Source organism: Capricornis sumatraensis, chromosome 8 (genome assembly GCF_032405125.1).
Source record: "Capricornis sumatraensis isolate serow.1 chromosome 8, serow.2, whole genome shotgun sequence".
NCBI classification, from domain to species: domain Eukaryota; kingdom Metazoa; phylum Chordata; class Mammalia; order Artiodactyla; family Bovidae; genus Capricornis; species Capricornis sumatraensis.
Window position 1 is genome coordinate 72,744,741 of NC_091076.1, and position 26,020 is coordinate 72,770,760.

General features: G+C 51.4%; 1 protein-coding gene across 2 annotated transcripts in view; it reads left to right on the plus strand.

The window, feature by feature from the left end:
* The window catches only part of RPH3AL (rabphilin 3A like (without C2 domains)), a 115,604-nt gene that overhangs the window by 13,717 nt on the left and 75,867 nt on the right, over positions 1-26,020 (plus strand). For both annotated transcript variants that reach the window (XM_068977857.1, XM_068977858.1), the window contains exons 2-4: positions 14,274-14,385; positions 17,889-18,032; positions 20,570-20,699. In XM_068977857.1, the coding sequence (XP_068833958.1) occupies positions 14,309-14,385; positions 17,889-18,032; positions 20,570-20,699 (351 nt within the window). In that variant the 5' untranslated portion in view covers positions 14,274-14,308. The remainder of the gene's footprint in view (positions 1-14,273; positions 14,386-17,888; positions 18,033-20,569; positions 20,700-26,020) is intronic.

Sequence of the window (26,020 nt, forward strand, 5' to 3'; positions counted from 1 at the left end):
TATGAAGTGATGTCTCACTGTGGTTTGGGTTTGCATTCTTTTATGTTTATTTATTTGTCCTGGGTCTTAGCTGTAGCACACAGGATCTTCAATCTTTGTTGCAGCATGTGGGATATCTAGTGTGGATGTCGGATCTAGTTCCCTGGTCAGGGATCAAACCCAGGCCCTCTGTATTGAGAGTGTGGAGTCTTAGCCCTTGAACCACCACAGAAGTCCCTGGATTTACATTCTAATGTCTAAGAAACCACTGCCAAATCTAAGGTCACGAAGTTTTGCCCGTCTATTATCTTCTCAGTGCTTTAAAACTTTTAGCTCTTACATTTAGGTCTTTGATGCATTTAGAGTAACATTTTTAAATGGTATGATGTAATGGTCCACCTTCATTCTTTTGCATGTGACTGTTCCGTTGTCATCGCAGTTTACTGAAAAGACTCTTCTGCCCCCATTGAGTGGTCTTGACACTCCTGTCAAATAATCAGTTGATCACAGATGTATGGGTTTATTTGTGGACTCTCAGTTCTATTCTGGCACACGTGCTTTGAGTGTCATCTGGGCACAAGGTCTGTCCTGCTCTTGGGGAGAGTTTTGTACAGTAGGAGAGGTCAGAAGCTTTCACAAGCCACCAGAAACTGGGAAGTGCTGGGAAGAGGTAAAAAATGTGGAGATGCCAAGGAGGGAATCAGTGCTTCAGGCTAGGGCAATAGATGTGGATTGGGGAGCAGCAGGGGGCTGTTTGGAGGAGGCCTGGGCTTAAGCATCTAACAGGGTATGATGCCAAGTGTTTCTGTTTGTCTGGAGACAGACTTGGCAAGGTGGCATAGAGCCTATAGATGGCCTGGCACTCCAAAATGGGGACAATAGGCTTGATTTGCAAGTGTCTGAGGAGAGTCGGGCTTTTGCAGGGCCCCTCTGGTGGCAGGGTAGGCTGAGTCAGGTGGGTGAGCCAGGAGTCAGGGGAACCACTTAGGATCCTAGGATGACTGAGGTCTGGGTGAGCTCCTGGGTCAGGCAGTGGAAATGGTAGAGAACAAGGGGTCCTGTCTGAGACCTGTGGCTTCATGTCACTCTGCCCTGTGGGCATAGGCGGGGCATAGCAGCCCTGGAGACCCTGCTGCCTATTTCCTGGGCCTCACACCTCTAGTCCCAGCTGCTGGCTGCCTGCTCCAGGTAACCCCGAGCTTTCTCCTGTTTGGCCAATTCCTACAGGTCTCAATTTCCATGAACTCCTAGCACACTCCTAAGGGCTGAGAGCACAGAAGAGGCTTGGAGAGTGTGCCCTGCCTTATTGCCTTCATTAGGTGCCACGTGCTGCAGCTGGGACTCCTTGGAGGCAGAGAGGGTGACAAAGGGCCAGGGGCCAGCTGCATGGCCTTGAGCGAGTGGCTGCACCTTTCAATCATCAGTCAAACCTCTTCTCTGAAAGTGGATGATGACATGCCATCCCTTTGGGACTGTGATGAGTTTCACTTGGCCAGCCTGTGGCCAGCACCTGGCAAGTGGGCAGCGCCCTGTGCAGTCCTATGCTTTCCCTCCCAGTTTGGTAGCTCAGGGCCAGACTGAACACGAGCAGGGACATTTTGACTTGTGGGCTCCTCGTTAAAACCTCCAAAACTACTGGCAAAATGTCGGCGCTTCTGTTTGATCTTTTCCCTGCTCATCTCTGAGCCTAGCCACCTGCTGGGGGTGGTCCCCTTTCTCACTCTCAGATGCCTACCCCCCGCCTTGCTTGAGTCTTCAGCAGTCATTGCCAGGGTCTTTCGTGATGGACACCCCCACTTCTTTGCGGTCTTAGCCTCCACCAGGGGAACTAAGGAGTGTGCAGAGAAATTAATAGCTGGCACCTGGGCAGTGCGTACTTAACCTTGGAGCTGGAACAGGGAACCAACTATTTGTGTTTCCATGAACAAGAGGGGACAGCTGGCTACAGATTGCAGCTGGGTCAGCGGGGGTTGCCTTGGCTGCTGGCTTTAAGCAAACAGCCAGGGCCAGGGTCCCTTCCCCAGCTCTGGGAAAGAGGGCGGAAGAAGACTGAAGGACCTGGTGGAGCCCTGAGGAGAGTCGCCTGAGAGCCGGGGTCCTGGCAGGGCTGTCAGAGGCCACTGCTCCTGGGACCTGAGTGTGCAGAGGACCACCCTGTCGGCACACCTGAGGCTGGGGTGAGAAGGGGTGGGCCTCTTCCTTCCAGAGGCGTCTCTGCCTCATGGAGAGGTTTCTCTTGGGCTCTTCCAACAAGCACCTTTGGGTGTGAGCTGAAATCAGATTTCCTTTGCAGAAATTCTGTTTGCCTGAGATTTTCCACACAAATTGAATAGATGGAAGCAGGCTTGTTTTTCTGCATTACGAAATGAATAGCATTTACACTCCTCCCCATGCACCCCAAGCCAGGTGCCTGGTAACACCTGGGACAGACAACTTGGGCATTTTCTGAGCAGAATCCCCCGAGCCACAGACAGCTGCTTACCCTGAAGTCTTGATTTTATCCTGGTAACCTTTGAGCTAAGTTTCCATTTCATCTGCTGTTCTTTGCTTTTTGTGCCATTGATTTCTTTTTTGACCATCTGGTGAATCCTATGGAATGTTTCTCAAAATAGCGGCTCTCAGTGCACGAACAGTGTTACGGAAGAAGCCAGTTGTATTGACATTATTATCAGAATATATATTTTTTTAACAAAACAAGGTTCTCATATAGTAACTTATGTGCTTCTTTTTTTGAATCATTAAGTAAACAGCCTTGTTGTTTAGTTACTAAGTCACGTCTGACTCTCTGCAACCCCATGGACTGTAGCCTGCCAGGCTCCTCTGTCCGTGGCATTTCCCAGGCAAGAATACTGGAGTGGGTTGCCACTCTTTTCTGCAAGTAAACAGCCTTGCCATAGGCCTAGTAACTATTGTAATTTTTTAAATCACCACAACATATGATATTTTTATTTGCTTTTATTAATTGCTAAATCTGTCAGGAGATGGCATGATTATCAGAAGAACTGGTAATAATATTTTTTTATTTGAAATAGCTTTCTTTTATTGAGAAAATTTCAACCAATAAGAAGCCGGTTTTCTTACCTCAAGTTTATTATTTTCTAATTCCAGTTATTAAATGTTAAAAAAATATTCATGTCAATTTCAGGATCATAAAAATTTAGCTTTTACATATTGGTCTATTGTCTCTAGTATAATGTACATCTGAATGTAATCACTATCATAATTTTAAAGTAGTGATGAGCATGAATAACACTGAGGTATCTGCAGGTCTGTACTGTGATATGAAAATATCTGTGATTCTGCTGATGACCAAGACCCTGGAACTTTCCATATGACTGTGGTCTGTTGCCTGTATTCATGATGAATAGGTCATTTCAGTTACAGGTTAATGAAAATACAGTTTGTTCCCGTCCAAGTTCACTGGTCCCCTGTTAAGAACTCCCAAGACAAGCAGTGACCCAAGGAGATTGTTTTCCCAAATCCACTTTTCGCAGCAACCATGACAACCCCCGGGGCTTCCCAGGTGGCGCTAGTGGTAGAGAACCCATGTGCCAGTGCAGGGGACGTAAGAGACGTGGGCCGGTCCCTGGGTCGGGAAGATCCCCTGGAGGAGGACATAGCAACCCACTCCAGTATTCTTGCCTGGAGAATCCCATGGACGGAGGAGCCTGGCGGGCTATAGTCCATCGGTTCACAAAGAGTCGGACATGACTGGGGACTTAGCATGCACCCAGGCACACACATGATAACCCCCTGTCTTAGATGTATTAATAGATCCCTCTCCCAGTCCTGAGCACCCCAGGACCTCCAGGGTGGGGGGTAAAGGCTATTTTGAATATCTGTATATTCACAGGGTCCACTATCTCTGCTATCCCCACTCTCAAAGTAGGACTCTGTCCTTTCTCTTCCCTAAGTATCATGGGTTGAATTGTGTCCCCAGGGGTACATATTGAGGAACTTCCCTGAGGGTCCAGTGATTGAGAATTTGAGCTCCAATGCAGGGGGTACAGGTCTGATCCCAAGTCAGGAAATTAGGATTCCACATGCTGCAGGGCAGCCAAGCCCTTGTGCCGCACCTACTGAGCCTGTGAACCCTGGACCCCATTTGCCGCAACTAGAGAGAGGCCTGTGTGCCACAACCAAAACCCGATGCAGCCAAATGAATAAATAATTTTTTAAAAGGGGGCATGAAGAAGTCCTAACGCTCAGAACCTCAGAATGTGAATTAATTTGAAAATGGGGCATTGCTGATGTAATTAATTAAGATAAGGTCATATTGGAATCTCCTGTGGTCTTTTTCGGAGAAGGTGATGGCACCCCACTCCAGTACTCTTGCCTGGAAAATCCCATGGACGGAGGAGCCAGGTAGGCTGTAGTCCATGGGGTTGCAAAGAGTCAGACATGACTGAGTGACTTCACTTTCACTTTTCACTTTCATGCATTGGAGAAGGAAATGGCAACCCACTCCAGTGTTCTTGCCTGGAGAATCCCAGGGACGGGGGAGCCTGGTGGGCTGCCGTCTATGGGGTCGCACAGGGTTGGACACAACTGAAGCGACTTAGCAGCAGCATGGTCTTTTTATTTTTTGGCCTTGCTACACGGCTTATGAGGTTTTAGTTCCCTGACCAGGGATTGAACCTGGGCACTTGGCAGTGAGAGTCCCAACCACAGGACCGTCAGGAAATTCCTGGTCTTAATTCGACATGAAACGCAGGGAGATGGGCACATGGAGACACAGAGGGAAGAATGCCACGTGAAGATGAAGACCGCGGTTGGAGTGATACAGCGACCAACCAAGGAGCACCCAGCGTCGCCAGCAAACGGCCGAGGCTACAGCAGATGCTTCATAGACAGAGTCTCCTCTGGGTCCTTCAGGGGGAGCTTGGCCCTGCTGACATCTTGGTTTTGGACTTCCAGGCTCTAGGACTGTTGTAAGGCTCCCAACTCGTGGTACTTGGTTATAGCAGCCCTCAGAAGTAATTCCGCCTGGTCCCCTGGGGACCAGAGCACTGCTTTGGGCCCTGTGAGGCTTCCCTCCTTCCTGTGTATTCGAGGATGAGTCCTGCCCCAGGAGTCTGGTTGCCCTGGAGTCGCCTGCCATCAGCTTTGTGATCATCTTCAGCTTGGACCTCCACCTGCTCTGTTTCAGGTGTCTTAGAAACGACAAAAGTGAGCTATGCCTCTGGGGACAGGTAGGCAGAGCTTGTGGCTGTTAAAATTGGAGGGCTGGCGCCTGAAGTGAGAGGAACACGGAGCAGGGCGTTTTGCATCTCAGTTTGGTTGGAGGCTGCAAGTATCGTCTTAGCCTGGAAATGAGAAATCGGGGAGACAAAGAGACGGGCAGGGATTTGGGTCCACTGGAGTGGACGTTTGGGGTGAGGATTTACTTCCCTGGGGAGAAGACCCCTGCAGCAGTAAGTGGGGCCTTCTCGGGGGTACGGGGAGCTGCCCTCTGTTCACCTTGCAGTCAGCTGAGATGTGTCACGTGCCTGGTGCAGAGTCGACACTCAGAGCTTGTTTGTTGAATGAATGAATGAGGGCAGTGAAGACAGAAGCAGTGCTGCTTGTCTGTCTGAGGCCAACAGCATGCTCAGTCTTGTGGCTCAAGGGGGATGTGGGGATGTGCCCTGGGGCATCTAGGCCCAGAGCACAGACAGGAAAGGCTGCAGGAATCTAAAGACCCCACCAGAAGTAAAGGACCCCTCCACCCCATCCAGGACACAGAGTGGACTGAAATGCTGAGGGGAGGCAAATGGGGTCGATTCCAAATTCCCAGAGGATTGGTGTGGGGCTTCTGCAGGTTGCCAGTGTGCATAGGGAAGGTGGGTCATGGGACAAGTTCCAGAAACAAAGCTGAGCAGCCAGGACACATCCCAGTTCCCAGTGACAAGAGTGTGGGCCTCGTGGGAGAGATGAGGTGGCAGGTGATACTGGATGGGTCATTTGGGCCAGTTTGTGGGTTGCCTTGGCGAAGCTTGGGTTTTTCTCTTGGGCAAAAGGGAGCCACTGAAGGTTTTAAGAGCAAGGGACTTGCATGGTCTGACCTATGCTTTAAGGATGACCTCTCTGACTGCAAGTGAAGGGGGCATAGTGAGCTCCTGGAGGTCCAAAGGCCAACTGAGAAGCTCCTGCCAGAGCCTGGGCAAAGACAAGGGGAGAATCAATGAAGGGGTGGGGTGGGAGCGAAGTCACCCAAGGAAGCAGAGCTGGTGGGGTGCCCGATGACAGGGTGAGTCTTGGGGACCTTTGTCAGGCAGTAGCTTCCCCGGGGCTCCTTTCTCATCTCCTGCGTCCTCTCCACCCTTGCCTCGTGCATAATCAGCTTCCCTCCAGTTTCAGACAGGGGTTTGAGGCTCCCTGTCTGCGCCTTTCATCCTCCGAGTGCGGTGTGACAGGTGGAGGAAATGTTGATGTCTCAGCTCACCTTATCTTGCTTCTATTATCATGTTTCCCGTATCATAGTAACAGAGCAGATGTCAGGGCCTGTTGCTAAGGGTTCCCTGGAATATTAATACCTGGGTGTAGAACTGCAGGCTCTTAGGCAGTGTCTTTGGTGCCTCAGGAAGCAGCGGCTGGGTGGCAAGTATTCTTTTATATTCATCCCTGCTTTTCTTTCCCCTTCTCAAGCCCTCATCTCCTCCCCCGACCCCCTGATCCAGGCCCGGCTAGTTGTCTACATGGCAGACTCAGCAGCAACCGTGAATAGGCAACCACCCTCCCCTCCCGCACCCAGGGCAGGCATGACTGAAGGATCACGACAGGAGGCTGAACGCGGGCTCCGATCCTTCCTCTGGCAGCTGTCCAGGCATCAGCTCAGATTTGGCCCTGGGGTGACCCCCTCCCCCTCTTCCAGCCCTGCACAGGCTACCTGAGAAGGTTCCGGGCCCTCCCCCAGCCCCACTCTGGCACATGGGAGAGGGCAGAATGGGTTTTATTTGCTTCTTATGCCCACTGTCTTGCCTCTCTCACCTGGCCCTTTGACCTTTCCGCTGCTCACAGTTTGCAAGTCCACCTCCAAACAGCTCTGGGAGGTTGGGCTCCTCGGGATATTGAGGTCAGGGTTGGGATTTTGTTTACCAAACGCCATTTGTGTCAGTTATCTATTCCCATGGTAATGCTACATAACACCCATCCCCTAACTGAATAGTTTACTACTTAAAAAATATTTATGTATTTGGCTGCACGAGGTCTTAGCTGCAGCACTCAGGAGCTCCCATCTGCATTGTGGCATTTGAGATCCTTAACTGCGGCATGTAGGATCTAGGCTTCCCTGACCAGAGATCGAACTCGGGCCACCTGCATCGGGAACACAGTGTCTTAGCCACTGGACCATCAGGGAAATTCCTACATTTCTTTATTGCTTCCGAGTCTACGGGTTGTCTGCTGCTCTTGGCTGGCCCTCATGTCTCCTTTCTCGTGGTTCAGCTACCCCCAGAAGTCCCCTGCATCTGTGTGGAAAGATGCACTTCTGTTCTCTCTCAGTGGCTGTTTGGACCCGGCATCCTGCCCTTGCTGGTGACTTGTGTTTGCCTTTATACGTGGTGCCCCTGCCTAGACCCTGCAGCTCCTTTCCCGCTGTTTCACCCCTCCTCTCTCTTTCCCGTTCTTTTCCCCATATCATGTCTGTTTCTCCCACGAGATCAGACCCTACAGCTCCATGAAAGCTTATCCAGCCTGGGGCAGCAGACAGGGCTCAGTTGTATTAGCGAAAGTTTCCCGGAAATAAACCAAGGAGGCAGAAACGCCAGGGTCTGAAGGTGGGAGAGAGCACCCCACCAGGAGAAGCCGTGGGCGATGAGGAGCTGTTCTGTAATTTCTTGTTTCTGTGGCCCCTGGGTAGGGTGGAGCCCCAGTGGGCGTGTGTGATGCTTCCCGAGGGGCAGGTGGTTTTGCCCTCTGGTGTCTTTTTCGGAATCCGGTGCATCTCAGAGACAGCTGCAGGCTAGAAAGGTTTTCAGCGCTGTGTTAAAGAGGTTGTAAGATTTGGAAGGCTGGGTCAATGGGCAGTGTTTTCCTGGGTTAGTAATGATGTGGGCTGCTCTCTGGAGTTACAGGCGTGCGTTTTCATTTCATCCTCTCTGTGTGCCTGTGTGGAGGCGGAGACCCTGGCTCTTTGTAGAAGGAACCCGGCTAGTGAGTTGTGACTGGACCACAGGTCACCCAGGCTCGCAGGCTGGTGCTGCTTCACCAGATTTTAAGCCCGCAAAGTCCATTAAGAGAGAGAAGCCGCCTTTTAAGTGACCCTGAATGCTTGCAGAGAAGAGGTTTTTGTTTTTAGTGATTGTACTATACACATTATTCTTTTTTCAGTTTTTTTTGATGTGGACCATTTTCAAAGTCTATATTGAACTTGCTACAATATTGCTTTCTCTCCATGATTTTTGGTCCTTTGGCCATGAGACCTGCAGGATCCCATCTCCTCAACCAGGGATCCAACCTCCAAATCGGAAGTTGAAATCTCAACCACTGGAGCCCCAGGGAAGTCCCTGTACACGTAATTAAAAGCAGTTTATTGGAGATTTACAGATTCTTCCATCTCTGAGTTCTGAGCTTGAAAGACCACCGGGACACGACTGCTTGCAGCAGAATTTTTTTGTGTGAATGACTCTGGTGATGTGCTTTGGTGATACATTAAAAAAAAAAAGTACACATCTTTTCCCCTTGGGGAATTTATCCTAAGAAAATAGTCAGAAATGGGCTCAAAGATTTATCTCCCAGGATATCCATTTAGGGCTGAATACAATAGGACAGGGCTGGGAACAATCCATGTGCCTCCCCCAACAGGAAAATGGGAAAAATAAATCCAGAATACTAAGTTGCCATGAAGAATCATGTTTCTGAGGACTTTTAATAATGTGAGAAAGCACAGTGTGATAAGAAAGCAAACAGCATAGGTAGAAGAACCCAATTTTATTTAAAAATCTGTGCACAACTGTCCAGGAAGACATGGGATGATCTTACATGAAGACGGGAAGTCTTCATCTAGGGGTGGGTGATGAGTGTGTTTAGGGTGCATATTCTACGGTGCCCAGGAGAGGCCACGGGAGCTTGCAGTTTTTAAAAATTAATTTAGTTTTGGCTATGCTGGGTTTTCATTGCAATGCATGTCCTCCCACCTTCCTCCTCCACCTCCTCCTCCTTGGGGCCCCTGCTGGAAGGGCAGCGAGCCCAGGAGTGTATTGGATGATGGCAAACACACAGCTTGGCAGAAGAGCCCCTGGTCAAGGGGGTGCAGAAAGCCGGGGGACATGGGCCGGCTGGTGGGCAGGGAGCTGGCAGCAGGCTCAGGATGCTTAGATTCGGAGAACCGAAGCTGACTCTGTTGGCAGTTTCCTAAGCTGTGTTTCCACGCACTGCCTTCCTCTCCCACGACCTGTGCTGAGATTGTTCCACGTGGGCCAGGGACAGCTGTGCATTCCCAGGTGCCAGCCACAGCCCAGGGCGGACCCCGCAGGCCCTGGACAGGGCCTCAGCTCCCAGTCGGAGCCACTGCTGTGGTCATGCTCAGCCACGAATTTACCACCGGCCGGTGCCCACGACCCCAGGCTCTGGGAGGGACATCCCGCATCTCCCTGGATCTCTCTGTGGTGTTTGGCTCAGTGGGCTCCTCTTCCTCAAAGCTCCAGGAGCAGGAAGGGTGGGGGACCCAGAACGCCTCTTCCTTCCTGCCCTAGGAACCAGGCTGGGGTGGGGGCCCAGATCCCCCCACCAGATTGAAGCAGTGACCAATCTCCCTCCCAGGACCCTTCTTCAGTCCCCTACCTGCCCCTTAGCAAGTGAGAATGCACTGGACCACCCAGAGTGGTCCCTCCAGCCTGTCGGTCTCTGCTCCCCGTGGGGAAAAGATGGGGAAACTGAGACCTGGGGAGAAATAACTGATTGTTCCTGGTCTTGCAGTAAGTTTGCATAAAAGTCAGACTTTCTTAGGTCTTTTCTCTCCAAGTTGGATCATCCTCACTGCCACCAAACCCTTCCCTTTATACTTACTGTGCAAGGTGACTTGAGGCAGAGAAGGTATATTAATTAAGGGTTAGCAGATCCACATGGGTGTGACCTTTTCTCAGTCTCTCAGCCTGGTTCTTTTCTCTTCTGCCAAACAGAAAAAATAATGATTAGATTGAGAAAGAATAAAACAGTAGCCTGTGGGTGGTTGCAGAGTTATTTGGACTCCAGTTAAAAAAAAAAGAAAAGGAATTAGATGTCAGATGGGTCAGTTGTTGTTCAGTCGCTCAGTCGTGTCCAACTCTCTGCAGCCCCATTGACTGCAGCACGCCAGACCTCCCTGTCCTTCTCCAAGTCTCGGAGCTGCTCAAACTCACATCCATCGAGTCAGTGATGCCATCCAACCATCTCATCCTCTGTCATCCCCTTCTCCTCCTGCCTTCAATCTTTCCCAGCATCACAGTCTTTTCTAAAGAGTCAGCTCTTCTCATCAGGTGGCAAAGGATTGGAGTTTTTGCTTCAGCATCAGTCCTTTCAATGAATATTCAGGACTGATTGTCTTTAGGATTGACTGGTTTGAACTCCTTGTAGTCCAAGGGACTCTCAAGAGTCTTCTCCAACACCACAGTTCAAAAGCATTAATTCTTCGGCACTTAGCCTTCTTTATGGTCCAGCTCTCACATCCGTACGTGACTACTGGAAAAGCCATAGCTTTGACTAGACGGACCTTTGTCGGCAGAGTAACGTCTCTGCTTTTTAGTATGCTGTCTAGGTTGGTCATAGCTTTTCTTTGGACAGAGAGATGTTAGTTTGGGGGTTTTCTTGCCAGTGATCCTCAAACTCTAGCGCCCTAGGAAATGACCCAAAGGGACACAAGAGATTTATTCCCTAGAGGCTTATTTGGAGGTGATGTGTTTGGGACTGTGAGGAGCTGCTGTCTCCTGGAAGTCCTCACCTCTCCCACCATAAAGAAGGTGGCATTTCAAGCATGAGAACACAGGATCCCTTTTTTCTTCCCACCTCCTCTCCACTCCTCAGCTCCACTCCCTTTGGATTCAGAAGCATCTGCAGAAGATGGAATAATTCCCACCTTGAGGTTCTCTGACTTGTTCCTCCCTCTGGGATCACCAATGGTGCGTCCCTGCTTTCGTGGGGTTGCCTGGCAGAGCAGAGGGGCCACCTCCACACTCTGTACCTAGCAGCAGCAGTGGGCAGGAAGTCCCGGAGCCAGGAGGTCTAGTCCTGAAAGCAGTGGCCTGGGCCGTGTGGTGTCCCCTGCAGGCCTTGGCAAGAATGGCAGTGCCTGTGAGGTGATAGTGATGTAGTCCTTCAGTCTGGTCTGAACTGCAGCCCGCCAGGCTCCCGTGTCCATGGGATTCTCCAGGCACGAATACTGGAGTGGGTAGCCATTCCCTTCTCCAGGGGATCTTCCTGACCCAGGGATCAAACCCGGGTAGCCTGCATTGTAGGCAGAATCTGTGAGGAGATGGACTGCCAGTTAGCCCCGGGCTCAGCCTGTCCCCATCAGGGAGACCCCATCACTTCCATTTCTTGATGCTCCCAGAATATTTTTGAAAAACAATAATAAGGAAACAGGGCTACTGAGTTACTGTATGTTTTCTAATGTTTGCTTGGAACAGAATAAGGCGTTTCACACCCATGCAGCCGTGTGACTGCACTTTTCACAAGATAACAGAACTTTAAAACAACAGCAACAAAACAGACCACAGCTAGAAGTGGGGCTGGTTTAAAGTTGCTTGATGAGCATGTCGTTTCTGACCCCGCGGGTGTTTTCCTGGACTGGATGTGAGCCTCATTTGGGAGAAGGTCAAGACTTTAAACGGGAGGTGGTACCAACAACCCTCCCAGCATTGGATCCGGCCTGGGGTCTCCCCAGGGAGCTCCCCGAACAGCTCTTCGGGGTCTCTTTCTCAAGGCGGCTGGCAATGGGGAGTGGGTGCCTGGATCACCTGGGATAGAGAGACTGCTGGGGTCCAGGTCGTGGGCTTGGTCCCTGTGGGGGTCAGTTAACAGCAATCTACATGCCGCCCCCTGCTGGTCATCACAGAAATGGGTGACATTGGTCTGGAACAACAGCTCTCAAACCACAGTCCAGTGATTTCTGCGGGGGTCCCAGTGCCTTTCAGGGGGTCCCCAAGGCCAAAAATATTTTCTTCTTCATCATCATCACAGTATACTTGGTCAAATTCTCTCAGATATACAGATGAAAAGTTCATTGACCTGTGATCCAAATGCCACATTGGAACTAATCTTTAAAGATAACTGTCATCTGTTGAGTTTGGGTGCAGAATGAAAGAAGAACGTCCGCAATTATCTAGGAAGGCTATTAAAACTCTCCACCCTGTTCCAACTATAGGACATATCCGTGAGAGTCTGGATGTCCTTCATGTACTTTAACAAAACTACGTACCACAAAACATTGATTGAAATGTCAGACATGAAATTGTTGTTAAGCCAAACATTACATAGATTTGTTAAAATGCAAAACAATCCCATTATTCTCACTAAATGCTTTTGTTTTGAAAATACAGCTTTTAAATATGTGAGCATCTCGTGGGTTTGTGATTTTTAGATGACTTAACAATTTAAATTTTTTCAGTGTTCATTTCTAATCTGGTAAATAGCAGTAGATATAGCCCATACCATTTGGAGTTCTCAAGATTTTTTTTTATCAGTTTAGTGAGATGTAGTTCACATACCATAAATTTCAGACATTCAAAGTGTACAAGATAGTGGTTTTAGTGAATTCACAAATCTGTGCAAGCATCCTACATGCATGCTAAGTCACTTCAGTTGTGTCCCACTCTTTGTGACCCCATGGACTGTAGCCCACCAGGCTCCTCTGTCCATGGGATTCTCCAGGCAAGTATACTGGAGTGGGTTGCCATGCCCTCCCTCCAGGGTATCTTCCTGACCCAGGGATGGAACCTGCATCTGTTAACCTCTCCTGCGTTGGCAGGCAAGTTCTTAACCCCTTAGGCCACCTGGGGAGCCCATACCACCATCACCGCTGTCTAATTCCAGAACACTTCCATCATCTGAAAAAGGACCCTGAGCCCATTAGCAGCCACTCCCATTCTTCCCTCCCTGCCAGCCCCAGCCCCTGGCAACCACTAATCTGCCTTCTGTCTCTATGGGTTGGCCTGTTCTGGACATTTCACATAAACAGAACCATACAATATGTGGTCTTTTGTAACCGGCTTCTTTCACTTAGCATGTTTTCAAGGCTCATCCGTGTTCTCCTCCAGTCCATTTATGGCCAAACAATATTCCATTATGCAGATATGCCACAGTTTATCCATTCATCAACTGATGGACATTGGAGTTGTTTCTACCTTTGGCAGTTATGAATAGGGCTGCTGTGAATATTCGTGTAAAAGTTTGTGTATGGACATACGTTTTCAGTCCTCTTGGGTTTATACCTCAAAGCCCTTTCTGGGTCATATGGTGATAACTGTATGTTACACGTAAAGAACTGCCGGGCTGATTTTCAAGAGTGTAAAGGAGTCCTGTGTTTGAGAACCACTGGTCTGGAGGGAATGAAACCAGGGGAGTGTGACTAACTCTGTACCGCCCCTCATCTTTGCCCTAGAATTAGGATTCCCTCAAACTCAGCTTTCTCTCTCTTTCCCTCTTTACTATCTCCCCAACACATATCCTTTCTAAAAAATTATTTATTTATTTGGCTGAGCTGGGTCTTAGGTGGGACACGTGGGATCTTCAGTCTTCCTTTTGGCGTGTGAGATCTTTAGTGGAGGCATGTAGGGCCAGGGATCGAACCCGGGCCCCCTGCATTGGGAGCACAGAGTTTTAGCCCCTGAACCACCAGGGAAGTCCTGTCACAACACATATCCTTGGTGATAAGGAGAAAGCCAGCTCAGTTCAACTGCACAAGTAAAACCACCAGCAAGCTCTGGAGCAGGGCCCCCTTCCTTCAGGATTTCTGAGGGGGCCGTGTTCATTGTGGTCCCAGGGCAGTAAAGTGGGGTTGGTACCTGGAGGGTGAAAACGCCCTTGGGGCTTCCCTGCCGAGTTGAAAACTTCCCTTTGATGTCCTGTCGGTCAAGTCCAACCTTGTCGCTTAGCTGCATGGGCCGCCTAGCTACCCCTCCCAGAATCAGGAGTCTCTGAAAGAGGAACCTTGAGGAAATAGCACTTAGCTGGAGGGGTGATTCTGCTGATGAGAGTCCAAACGTCACTGGGGACGGCATGGGGTGGCAGCAGAGGGGGATAGGTTGGCAGGACTGGTGTTTGGTGTCTGAGGGACCTTGTCTGCCACGCACACCCCAGCCAATGACGTGCTCTTTCTTTTTCCTTCTTTCTTCTCTCAGACGTGACTCCCCAGCCTGGCTGGCCGCTCCAAACCATGGCCGACACCATCTTCGGCAGTGGCTGTGATCAGTGGGTTTGCCCCAATGACCGGCAGCTCGCTCTGCGAGCCAAGTAAGTACTTCTCAGGCTTGGCCGGGCCCCTCCCCTCCCTCCTCTTCCAACTCCCCTCCTTTCTTTGACAAAATTCAATGCCAGGGCTTCACAAGGAGCAATTTGAAGACAGGTGCCCATCTTACCGCAACAGTAAAGAATCTGCCTCCAGTGCGGGAGACACAGGTTCGATCCCTGGGTCAGGAAGATCCCCTGGAGAAGGAATGGCAACCCACTCCAGTACTCTTGCCTGGGAAATCCTATGGACAGAGGAGCCTGGCGGGCTGCAGTCCAGGGAGTGCAAAGAGTCGGACACAACTGAGCGACTAAACAAGCAAAAAATGCCTGTCTAATGCACACCACGCTCCTGGCCTTGAGCTGGGCACCTAACAGCCATTCACTCATTCCGTCATATGGAATGGATTCCCATGTCTCAGATGAGACGTGAGACTGAGGTCCTCACTGGCGTCGCCCAGCTTGTGAGTGGCCAGTCTCCCCTGGGTCCATCTGACTCTCATGCCTGTGTTCTTTGGAACACAGTAGACTTCAGGGAGCCAGACCATTTCCTTTGCCTTCTCTGTGAAGAGTAGAAATCCCCTGTCACTGAGCTTCAGACCCTGAGTCCCAGGCAGTGGGGAGCCTTTGATCTCTGGATGCCCACTTCATAGTTGAGTGCCTGGCCCCAGCAGACAGGACAGACCAAAGAAAGGCTTGTCAAATTTATGACGAGCTGCCCTCTGGACTGAAGCACACAGCCAGCCTCGAAGCGTCCCAGCTCTCAGCCGTGCCTAGGTCAGGGTTTCTCTGCCTGTGGTTTGCCCCGTTTTCCTGTTACCTCTCAACCTGGTGATCCCCTCAGCTGCACGTAAATCAGCTCGTCTCCACCCACTGTCCTCACTGCTCCATAGCTGGACACCAGGGGCCCCCAGATGCCTTTTTGGCATCTGGGTCTCCTCCTATCCCTCCAGGGGAGTTGGGGGTCCCAGGGATCAGATAAACCCAAGAGTGCCGCTCCATCTGTCAAATCTGTGCTGAATACAGGAGCCTGCATTTCCCCAACTGGGACCAAGTTCAAGACATTTGCAATTAGATATTGTAAGCCTGCAGGGGACAGAGCTGAAACATCAAAGGATAGAAAAATTAATCCGGAATGCCCAAGATGAGTGGAGTCCTGTGTGATTTGCAGGACTCTTTGCACCACAGTTAATTTGTCCCTCTCACCAGGGTGGCTCAGCTCTTTTAGCCTCCACGTGGCCCCTGCAGTGGAGAGACCAGGGGTGAAACCATCCTCTCTTCTTCTCTCCTCTGACACCTGGCGAGACGATGTGTCCTCCACGGCTGGATGTGAGGCGCTGGGGAGAGCTGCGCTCTTGTAGGAGGGGCCGGCATGACCCCTGGTGATCCTGCCAGCCTCCCCTTCAGTTCTCCCTGACCTTGTCTTCCGCTTAGCAGCAGCCGGAAGCTGTCGTAGCACCTTTTAGAAGAGCAGATGCTTTTATCTCTCTCTGGGGTGTGCTGCCTTGTAATGCCAGGCTCCTTGTAATGCTGGGCTCCTTAAAGGATAGTGTTACAAACCCCCGCAGCCAGGTACTGTGCCTCTGGGAGGCTGGGGCAAGTTATCTTCTTTGGCTCCAGCTTAGAATCTGTTCTCCCATCTTCCAGCTGCCATCACACATTTTCTAAATCCCTGCTATGTGCCAGGACTATTGGACTGCAGTGAACAAGACCAGTACGGTGCCTTGTCTTCAGGCACTGATGGGGAGCAGGGAGCATGATACACACGATTGCTCGTGTGCAGCTGCTTTGTCGGTAGAAACAGGCAGTCAGGCGGAGTGCGGTGCTAATAATCTAGGGTCTGGGGGAGGTCTCCCTGAGAGTGTGATGCTTATGTTGAAGCCTGGAGGAAGGGTAAATACTAGCTGAAAATATGGGGGAAGCGCATTTAGGCAGAAGGAACAGCAAGTGCAAAGGTCCTGGGGGACACGGCCTGCAGAGGCCTGGCAGGAGGTCAGGGTGGCTTGAATGCAGAGTGAGGGGCTGAATGGCATGCAAGGAAGATGGAGAGGTGGGCAGAGGCCAGATGGGGCAGGGCACAGCCCTCAGGACTCCCATTCTAAGGGGGAGACACAAGGACCTACCTTGCCTCGTAATAACGTTTAAGCCTCATGGTGGAGCTATGCCCAGGCTGTAGGGAACTCGGAGAATGGGCTCTCCTTTAACCCATTTTGGAGGGATCAAGGAAAAGCCTCCTATAAAGACCGTATCTAGAAGATGTCCTATAAAAGAAAGGGAGTGAGCCAGTGGAAGTGAGGCTTAGGGAGAGGGCGGGCACCCCAGGAGGAGGGCGCAGCTTGAGCAAAGGCCTGGAGACGGTGCACAGCCTGGAACACAAGCGAGGCAGGGGCAGCTGTTGGTGCTGTCCCCTGTGCGAGGCCCCACAGTCGGGGGGCGTGCTGCCAGGCACTGGGCGCCGCCAAAGGTTCTTGCTCGGGGTTTGCAGTTCCGTGTAAGTCTGGCAGCCCTGAGTCAGCCTTCTTTGTCTATGGGGAGGGGTCCCCTGGGGCAGCCTGGCATGGCTCTCGGCAGCTACCAGATGTGAGCGACCCAGGCCAGGAAGCCTTCTGACCTCGGACTTGCCTTTGCAAAGGCATCTAACTGCACCCTGCCGCTTCCCTCCTCTGAGAGATGGGGAGGCCTGCCTGGCAGGATGCCAGGGGTCCGGTGGGGAGGCGGCCTGCAGAGCCCTGGGCCGGGCCTCACCGCCGCTCCTCCTGTGTTGCTGTGACCCTCCTGCCCCGAATCCCTCTGGTTTTCAAAATGCTCCATGAATCCCCTTTTATCCTCAGCATCTTGGTTTTTTTTTAATCTATATGTAATTTTATTTATCTATTTTTATTCTTGGCTGTGTGTGGTCTTGGTTGCCGTGTGGGCTTTTCTCCAGTTTTGGCGAGGAGGGGCCACTCTCTAGTCATGGTGTACAGGCTTTTTCATTGCAGCGGCTTTTCTTGTTGCAGGGGACAGGCTCTCAAGCATGGGGCTTCAGGAACTGTGGCTCCCAGGCTCTAGAGCACAGGCTCAGTAGTTGGGGCGCACGGGCTTGGTTGCTTCACGGCATGTGGCATCTTCCCAGAGCCAGGATGGAACCCATGTCTCCTGCATTGCCAGGCAGATTCTTTACCACTGAGCCACCAGGGAAGCCGTCAGTGTTTGTAACCCAGTTGATGGTGTTTCCTGTCCATCTTGCTTTCTTCCAAGACTCAGATCCAGGTGCTCAGTCTTCTCTTGATAGTCTTCCCTCGAAACCTCTTGTGCTGTGGCCTTTTGTACCTTCCATGCCCCGCCCCCCGCCAGATGCTAAGGGCATGCTGCCATCTTCGTGGGGCCCAGGACCTGGTAGGTGGCCAAGACAGCGTTTGGGAACTGGCATGTGCCCAACACACAGACCGTGCCCACGGGGCCTTGGTGGGGGTGGTGGGGGTGCCGGCTTGCACTGGGGCTGGACTTGTGTGCTGTGCTCTCTCCAGGCTGCACACCGGCTGGTCTGTGCACACCTTCCAGACAGAGAAACAGAGGAAGAGCCAGTGCCTCAGCCCGGCCGAGGTGGAGGCCATCCTGCAGGTCATCCAGAGGGCCGAGCGCCTCGACACCCTGGAGCAGCAGAGGGTCGGGTAAGGGCTGCTCCTGAGAGCGGGCAGAAGTGGGGCCTGGAGAGGGAGGCAGGGCAGTCAGTGCCAGATCAGCGGGCTGGGAGTCTGGCACCCTGGGTCCTCGTGCCGGCTTGTCTCTGGGAGAGGGTCAAATCGGCCTGAACACCCCGGGACTGGAGTAGGTTCATAACCCAGCCTGTCTGAGCCTCAGTATACCCCTCTGTAAGATGGGGATAGCAGCCTGGGCCCTAGGCTATGGGGAGGATGAATGAGTGCAGCAAGACACACTAGGGTCTGTTCAACTCTGCGCACAGGAGGGTCACTGTGGTTCAGCCAGAGCAAGGATTTAGCAGAGGCTGAACCCTGGGTTCTCCCATCAGAGACCATTAGGAGCCGCTCTCCAGTTTATCTAAGCTCTCTTGGCCTCCGGCGTCTGGAGCCGACTCCTACACAGTCTTCAGTTTTGTTGTGTCTTTTTATTTGTTTAATTGCAAAAGCAATTCATGTTTCCTAGACAGTCTGAAAAACACAGGCCACGCAAGCAGGAAGACATAAATGCTGGGCACCGACGGGAATTGATTTGATTCTGGTCTCCTTGTTCTTTCTCTGTTTATCTTCTTCTATGAAATATACGGAAAAGCCAGACATTGTAGAAATGCAGAGTTCTAGAAAGTGAAAGCGCCGGTGCAAAGACCACTGCTGTCCAGTTTATCGTGTGTGCCTCGCTTAATGCAGACGTATTTCATTCCAGAGAGCGTTTGCAGCAGATGTCTAGCGCTCTTTCCCCCCTCCACCCCTGGCTGGGGCGCCACCGCCTCTCAGACCTAGCCTGAGGGTCCTGCAAGGCTCGGAATGCCTCAGAGGTGCAGGTGCTGATGACTGACAGGCCAGCGCCACACCCTTCGGGCTCCCCCAGTAAGGCGTGCCCGGGGCCTATGAGGGTGTTCCCTGTGGGCTCCCCTAAGCTGTGAGAAGCGTTTGCACCCGACCCCCTGACCCCCATCATCTGGGCTGTCTTTCCCCCTGCTGCTCACGTTGTCTGGCTGTGTCGTAAGCACTGGATTTGGCTGAGGCAAGAATGACCCAGGAGGCAGGAAATCATCTCAGAAAGAGGAAGTGTGTCCTGTGTGTTTCCGCTGATATGAGGTCCCCCGAGAACAAGCAGGTCAGGCCAGGGTTGAAGCTGAGTTTATTCCCAGGACCCTGGAGGTCCCTGGAGGAGGGACAGCGACCACTGTGGAAGTCAGGAGTGTCTGCTGACTTCTGGGGGCAGAAGCAGCCTCAGTGCCCAGTCTGCCCTCCCTTGGCCCCCAGGCAGGGCCTGATCATCCCAGGGAAGACAGTGGAGTTGCCATGAGATGGGGGGCCTGGGTGTGGCCTCAGGCCTACCTCTGAGGAGCTGTGCTCTCCTGGCAAGTGACATCACACCTCGCAGCCTCAGTCTTCTCATCTTTAAAATGGGGGGCGGGGGACAGCATCCTCCTTGTGGGAGGATTGTGAGGTTTACAAGAGACAGTGTACCCACACACTGTCCTCCATGTATTTAAGAATTTTCGCTGAGGGAAGGAATTCGCTGGTGGCCCCTGGTTAAGGCTCTGAGCTTCCTCTGCAGGGGGCCTGGGTTCGATCCCTGGTTGGGGAACAAAGATCCTGCATGGAGCAGCCAGAAAAATAATTTTTGCTGAGAATCCACTGGATACTGGAGACACAGCGGCCAGTGGAAAAGAAGTGGCTGCGTATTGTGGGCATGACAGTGTTGTGTGACAGGTTGTCACAAAACAGGGGTCACAGTGGGCCGAGGGGCTGTGTAATCTGGCCCCTCCCGGCCCCCTCCTGTCTCCTTTGTCCCAGGCAGTATAGTACCCCCCAACCCCCAGCCCCCTTGCTGCTCCAGTGCTCCAGGGCCTTTGCTCTTGTACTTTTTGCCCCTCTGCATGGATGCTCCACCAGCTCTTCACACATTTGGTCCTCGTGATCCTTCCCCTCTCAGTTCCGATGTCCTCAGAGAGGCCTTCACTAACCATCACCCACCATGTCCTGCCCCCCCACCCCCGCTTATTTTATTCCATGGCCTCTCCTGCTCTCTGAAGTCACTGTGCTTGCTCTTTATAGCCTCTTATCTATTTGGCTGTGCCGGGTCTTAGTTGCAGCACGTGGGATCTTCAGTTGCAGCACGTGGGCTCCAGTTTCCTGACCAGGGGTCGAACCCAGGCCCCCTGAATGGGGAGGGAGAAGTCTTAGCCGGTGGACTGCTAGGGAAGTCCGTCACTTTGCCTGTGTATAGACTTTCTGTCATTCTTAAACGTAAATTCCATGAGAACAGAGACTGTGTCCCTCTCTGTCTTCTTTGCTGCAATATTCCTAGTGTCTGGCATACTATAGGCACCCAGTTCACGGTGGGTAAGTGAATGAATGGTTCGGAATTAGCCAGGGGAAGGAGTGTGCAGGGAAAACGCCGAAGGTGAGGGAATGGTGTGGGGGCCCCGGGGCTGCCGGGCAGGCGGCTGTCAGGTTGGAGACGAAGCCCGCACCGTCTGACCCCATGTCCTGTGCCGCAGGCGGCTGGTGGAGCGGCTGGAGACCATGAGGCGCAACGTGATGGGGAATGGCCTCTCCCAGTGTCTGCTCTGCGGGGAGGTGCTGGGGTTCCTCGGCAGCTCCTCCGTGTTCTGCAAAGACTGCAGGAAGGTAAGGCCCTGCTCTGGCTTCCCAGCCAGGACCAGCCCTGCCACTTCGTGGCTCTGCGTCCTGACTCCCAGGAGAGTGTATATGCGTTTGTGCATACACGTGTGCAGGCCTCCCCGGTGGCTCACCTGCCCATGCAGGAGACGCAGGTTCGATCCCTGGGTTAGAAAGTTCCCCTAGAGAAGGAAATGGCCAGTCACTCCAGTGTTCTTGCCTGGGAAGTCCCATGGACAGGGAAGCCTGGCAGGCCACAGTCTGTGGGGTCGCAGAGTCAGATATGACTTAGTGACAAAACGATACACGTGTGCACACATGGTACCCTATGCTTCATGGCGAGAAGGATTGGGTTCGGAAGGTCGCATGGCTAGGCTTCTAGTGCCAGCTCTGGGGAGTGGACCTCTGGGCCTCACAGGACTGTGTATGAATTCAGCTCTCCTGGTAGCTGTGTGACTGACTCCAGAAAGCTTATTTACTATGTCGAGCTTCACTTATAAAATAGGGACAATGATAACATATACCTTAGAGAGTCGTGAGGATTAGATAGTATATACAAAGCTCTTAAAACCTTGTTTGGCACGTAAGTACTCAGTAAACGTTATTAGTTGTTTTAAATAAATGCGATTTTCCTCTTGATCCCTGGCAACTCAAATGAGTAGCAAGGCCAAATGGATTTTTCTCCTTTTCTTGTACTCCACTGACCGTTCTAAATTATGCCATATATAAAACTGTTTCATATTGAGTCCACGACTTCTTAAAATAACTTTATAAAAATTTCATGTATTTATTTTTAGCTGTGCTGGGTCTTTGTGGTTGCGCGGGCTTTGTTCAGTTGTGGCGAGCAGGGGCTGCTCCCCAGCGGTGGCTTCTCTCTGTGGCAGCTTCTCTTGTTGTGGACCACAGGCTCTAGGGCCCTGGAGCTTCCACGGCTGTGGCACGTGGGCTCAGCAGTTGCGGCTCCCGGGCTCTAGAGCGCAGGCTCAGTAGCTGTGGAGCCTGGCTTTGGCTGTTCTGTAACAAGTGGGATCTTCCCAACCAGGGATAGAACAAGTGTGTCCTGCACTGGCAGGCAGATTCTTTACCACTGAGCCACCAGGGAAGCACCTTAACATAACTCTTTGTTCTTCCTGGCGTTTCTAATTGCCTTTCTTTCCTTATTGACCGAAGAATAATGTGCCTCCTAATCCTCAAGGTTTCTTAGCATCTGGATTTTATTGTCTATTGCACAAAGCCTACTTTTTCTTTCCCCTGCCAGAATCTCTTCTGGACTCTTATTCCTGCTCTAGCCTTTAGCCATTATCGCACAGCTGTCATCATGGGACCTCGCTTTACTGCCCTCCTAGGTTCGAAGCGCTGGTCCCAAGATACCATGCCTTTTTCTTGTTTTCTTTTTCACTCCAGTTTTACTAGAACCCATCCTCAAGTAACTTCCATGTGCTAGACATCATTTTAAGCCTGGAGTTATTTTGGTAAACAAGACAGATAAAGAACCTTCTCTCTTGAGAGTACGTGGGTGAGGGAACCAAAAGCAAGTCATGATCAAATAGATAAGATTTCAGGAAGAAATAAATTCTGGGAAGAAGTAACAAGGGAGAGAAGATTGGGGGTGCAGCAGGGCATTAATAATAGTTGAAAGGACTGTAAAATATGGGAACATCAAAGAAATAAACACGGACTCGGCAACACAGAGGCCATTGGCAATCTTGACAAGGGCATTTTCAGTGATGTTCAAAAGCTGGATGAGAGAACCAAGGTGCAAAGAAGTTAATGCACCAAATGAATGGATGGGAAAGCCAGAATTTCAGCTAAACCACTTTTCCCCTGTTCTGTCACATGTGGTGAACTGGGCTGAGGAATGTGGATTAACTGATGAGAGGCACAAGAACAGTGGAAGAGCAGCAGGGGCCTGAGTGTCGGGAGGGGTGGGCACTGCTGAACTGCGCCTCCATAAGCCTCCATAGATCTGGGCCAGATAAATGCCAATGGGGTGATGGACACAGGGACTCGGGAATGTCTTGCTCCAGCACCTGGGCAGGTTCTTTTATGTGAGTTCCACCTGTTTCCTTCTTCTGCCCCTCAACCCCACAATTGCTGTAAATGTCTGGGTTTGTGGGACCATGAAGAGGGGGTCAGAGCCTTGTCTCCATCCCCTGGAAAAGTCTGGGGCCTCTGCCCCAGAGGCGAGCCACTGACCCTGATTGCTGATGGGTTAATGCCAGCTGCTCCCTGCAGAGCCATTTCCTTGGCAACAGCAGGGATCCCAGGGGAGGACCTCAGCAGATGAGGGGGTAGGGGAATGCTCTTTCACGGATACTGCCACCATCCCAATCCCAGGCTACCCTGGAGCACCGGGCTGGTCCAGAGGATGTTTCCAGCTGAAATTGTTCTTTTTTTGCGGCAGGCTGAGGACTTGGTCCTGGCTTGGGTGGTGAGAGGAAGAGTCTGCTGAGCTTCTAGGGGGACTTGTTCTTGGATGACATTAGGAGGAGAGGGTGGCAGCTGGGGCCACCATTGAATGAGGGGCATTTGGGGGGTGGTCTTTAACCATCCACGAGAAGACTGTGTCATTCATTCAGTCATTCATTTTCCCTTTATGCAAGTAGTAGAGGGCCTGCTGTGTGCAGGCCCTGTTTTAGGTGCTAGAAGTGCCATGAGCAAGATAAAGTCATGGAGCTTGTTTGCCAGGGGTGGGAGAAGACAGACAGTAAACAAACAAATGTAACGTCAGGTAGATTGGGGACTCTAGTCAATAAAAACAAGGTGACGCTGTAGAGCATGCCTGGGTGCTCAGGGAAGGCCTCCCTGTGAGCTCAGACCTTACCATGAGCAGGAGCCAGCCCCACGAAGACCCAGGTGGAAGGGTGTTGCAGGCAGGGGGATTAGCAAGCATGAAAGTCCTGAGGCAGAAACCAGCCGGGCATGTTCAGTGAACTAATGACAGCATCTGGGGCAGAGGGAGGGAGAGCTGGGCACAGCTGATCACACGGAGCTTTGTAAGTCAAGGTCAGGAGTTGAGGTTTGATGATAACTTTCATGGGATGCCAGTGGAGCATTTTAAGCAAGGATGTAACATGATCTGTTTTTGTTTTTGTTTTTTTTAAGAAAAATACTTATTTTATCTGTTTGGCTACACCAGGTCTTAGTTGCCTCATGCAGGATCTTTAGCTGTGGTGTGTGTGATCTAGTTCCCCGGCCAGGGATCGAACCCGAACCCCCTCCACTGGGAATGGGAAGTCTTAACCACGGGATCACCAGGAAAGTCCCTGTTTTGTGTGTTTAAGAAACTCACCAGCTGCTGTCTGGTGAATGTGTTGCAGGGGGATATGGAGTGAAAAGAGGAGATGAGTTAGGTGTCAGTGACTGTCATTGGGAGATGCTGAGGTTGGGGACAAGGTAACATAGGGAGGGGGGCCATATGCTAAGAGAATCAGCCTTTTCAGTTTGTATTGTAAGCAAATAGGAAGGGATTAGAGGGGGTGATTAAGGGTCTTAGGAAGGAAAGAGGGTCCTAGACTGCAAGTGAGTCAGGGTGAGACCTCACTTGGCCCTGCACAGTGAGAGGTCACAGGTCTCCGGGGCTGGCAGTAAGTGCTGCTCCCCAGCAGATGGACCTGAGTTGTGGTCCCGGCTCGGCCACAGTGCAATGGCCCTGTACAAGTCACGTAACCTTTGTTTCTTCACCTATAAATGGGGTGATAGAACTACATCGCCACTGAGCATGGGTGAGTGTGAGAAGTAGATGAGCTCATGCACGGGAAGTCCTTAATGTCAGGGCCACTGGAAACACTCAGTAAAGGGTCCCTGTCGTTGTGATCGTCGCTATTATTATTTTTAAACATTTATTTGACTGTGCTGGGTCCTGGTTGCAGCATGTGGGGGCTTCTTTGGCTGTGGCACGCAATATCTTTATTTGCGGTTCTTGAACTCCTCGTTGCAGCATGTGCGATCTAGTTCCCCAATCAGGGATCGAACCCAGACCCCCTGCACTGGGACCACCAGGGAAGTCTTGTACCACTGTTATGATTAATTCACCTTGAGGCTAGCTGTTCAGACTGCCCTACTGCTGCTTCTGCTAAGTCGCTTCAGTCGTGTCTAACTCTGTGTGACCCCATAGATGGCAGCCCACCAGGCTCCCCCATCCCTGGGATTCTCCAGGCAAGAACACTGGAGTGGGTTGCCATTTCCTTCTCCAATGCATGAAAGTGAAAAGTGAAAGTGAAGTCAGTCTGTTGTGTCCGACTCTTAGCGACCCCATGGACTGTAGCCCACCAGGCTCCTCCATCCATGGGATTTTCCAGGCAAGAGTACTGGAGTGGGTTGCCATTGGCTTCTCCGTCAGACTGCCCAGCTGTTACTAAAAATGGAACTGACCTCGTATACCTTGGGAGAGGTTTTGTGATTTCCCATGGATCAGTCAGCCCAGGCTGCCATAACATAAGACCACAGACTGGGCAGCTTCAACAACAGAAACTGATTTCTCAGAGTCTAGAAGCTGGGAAGTCCAAGATCAATGTGCTGACCAGTTTGGTTTCTTGGAAGGACTCCCCTCCTGGCTTGCAGACGGCCGCCTTCTCACTGTGTCCACACGTGGTGGAGAGAGAGCTGCAGTCTCTCTCCTATTTCATACAAGGACACCAGTCTTATCGGATCAGGGCCCCACCCTTATGACCTTACATAACCTTAATCACCAACTAAAGACCCTGTCTCCAAACACAGTCACATTGGGCATTAGGGCTTCAGCATGAGGATTTCGATGGGACACAATTCAAACCATAGCAACCTATGTTTTCCTTTCTGAATTCATATTTTCTTGAACTGAAAATTGGAATTCCCACAGTTAGTCCCATGTTTTTTGTAATTTATATAAAAACCTCTTCCTGAAAGCCTTCGTAGCTCTCCAGCATTGGATGTCTTAAACAGGGAAAACTCCCTGATTTTGTGCAAGTTCCTCAGATGACCCTAACACTCGGTCACTTATTCAGCCTATTCTGGGCTAATTCTGGGTTGCTGCTGCTGCTAAGTCACTTCAGTCACGTCCGACTCTGTGCGACCCCATAGTCGGCAGCCCACCAGGCTCCCCCGTCCCTGGGATTCTCTAGGCAAAAACACTGGAGTGGGTTGCCATTTCCTTCTCCAATGCATGAAAGTGAAAGGTGAAAGTGAAGTCGCTCAGTAGTGCCGAACTCTCAGCGACCCCATGGACTGCAGCCTACCAGGCTCCTCCGTCCATAGGATTTTCCAGGCAAGAGTGCTGGAGTGGGGTGCCATTGCCTCTCCAAATTCTGGGTTAGGGGGATCCAAAAGGAGAAGGGTCAAGGATGGCCACT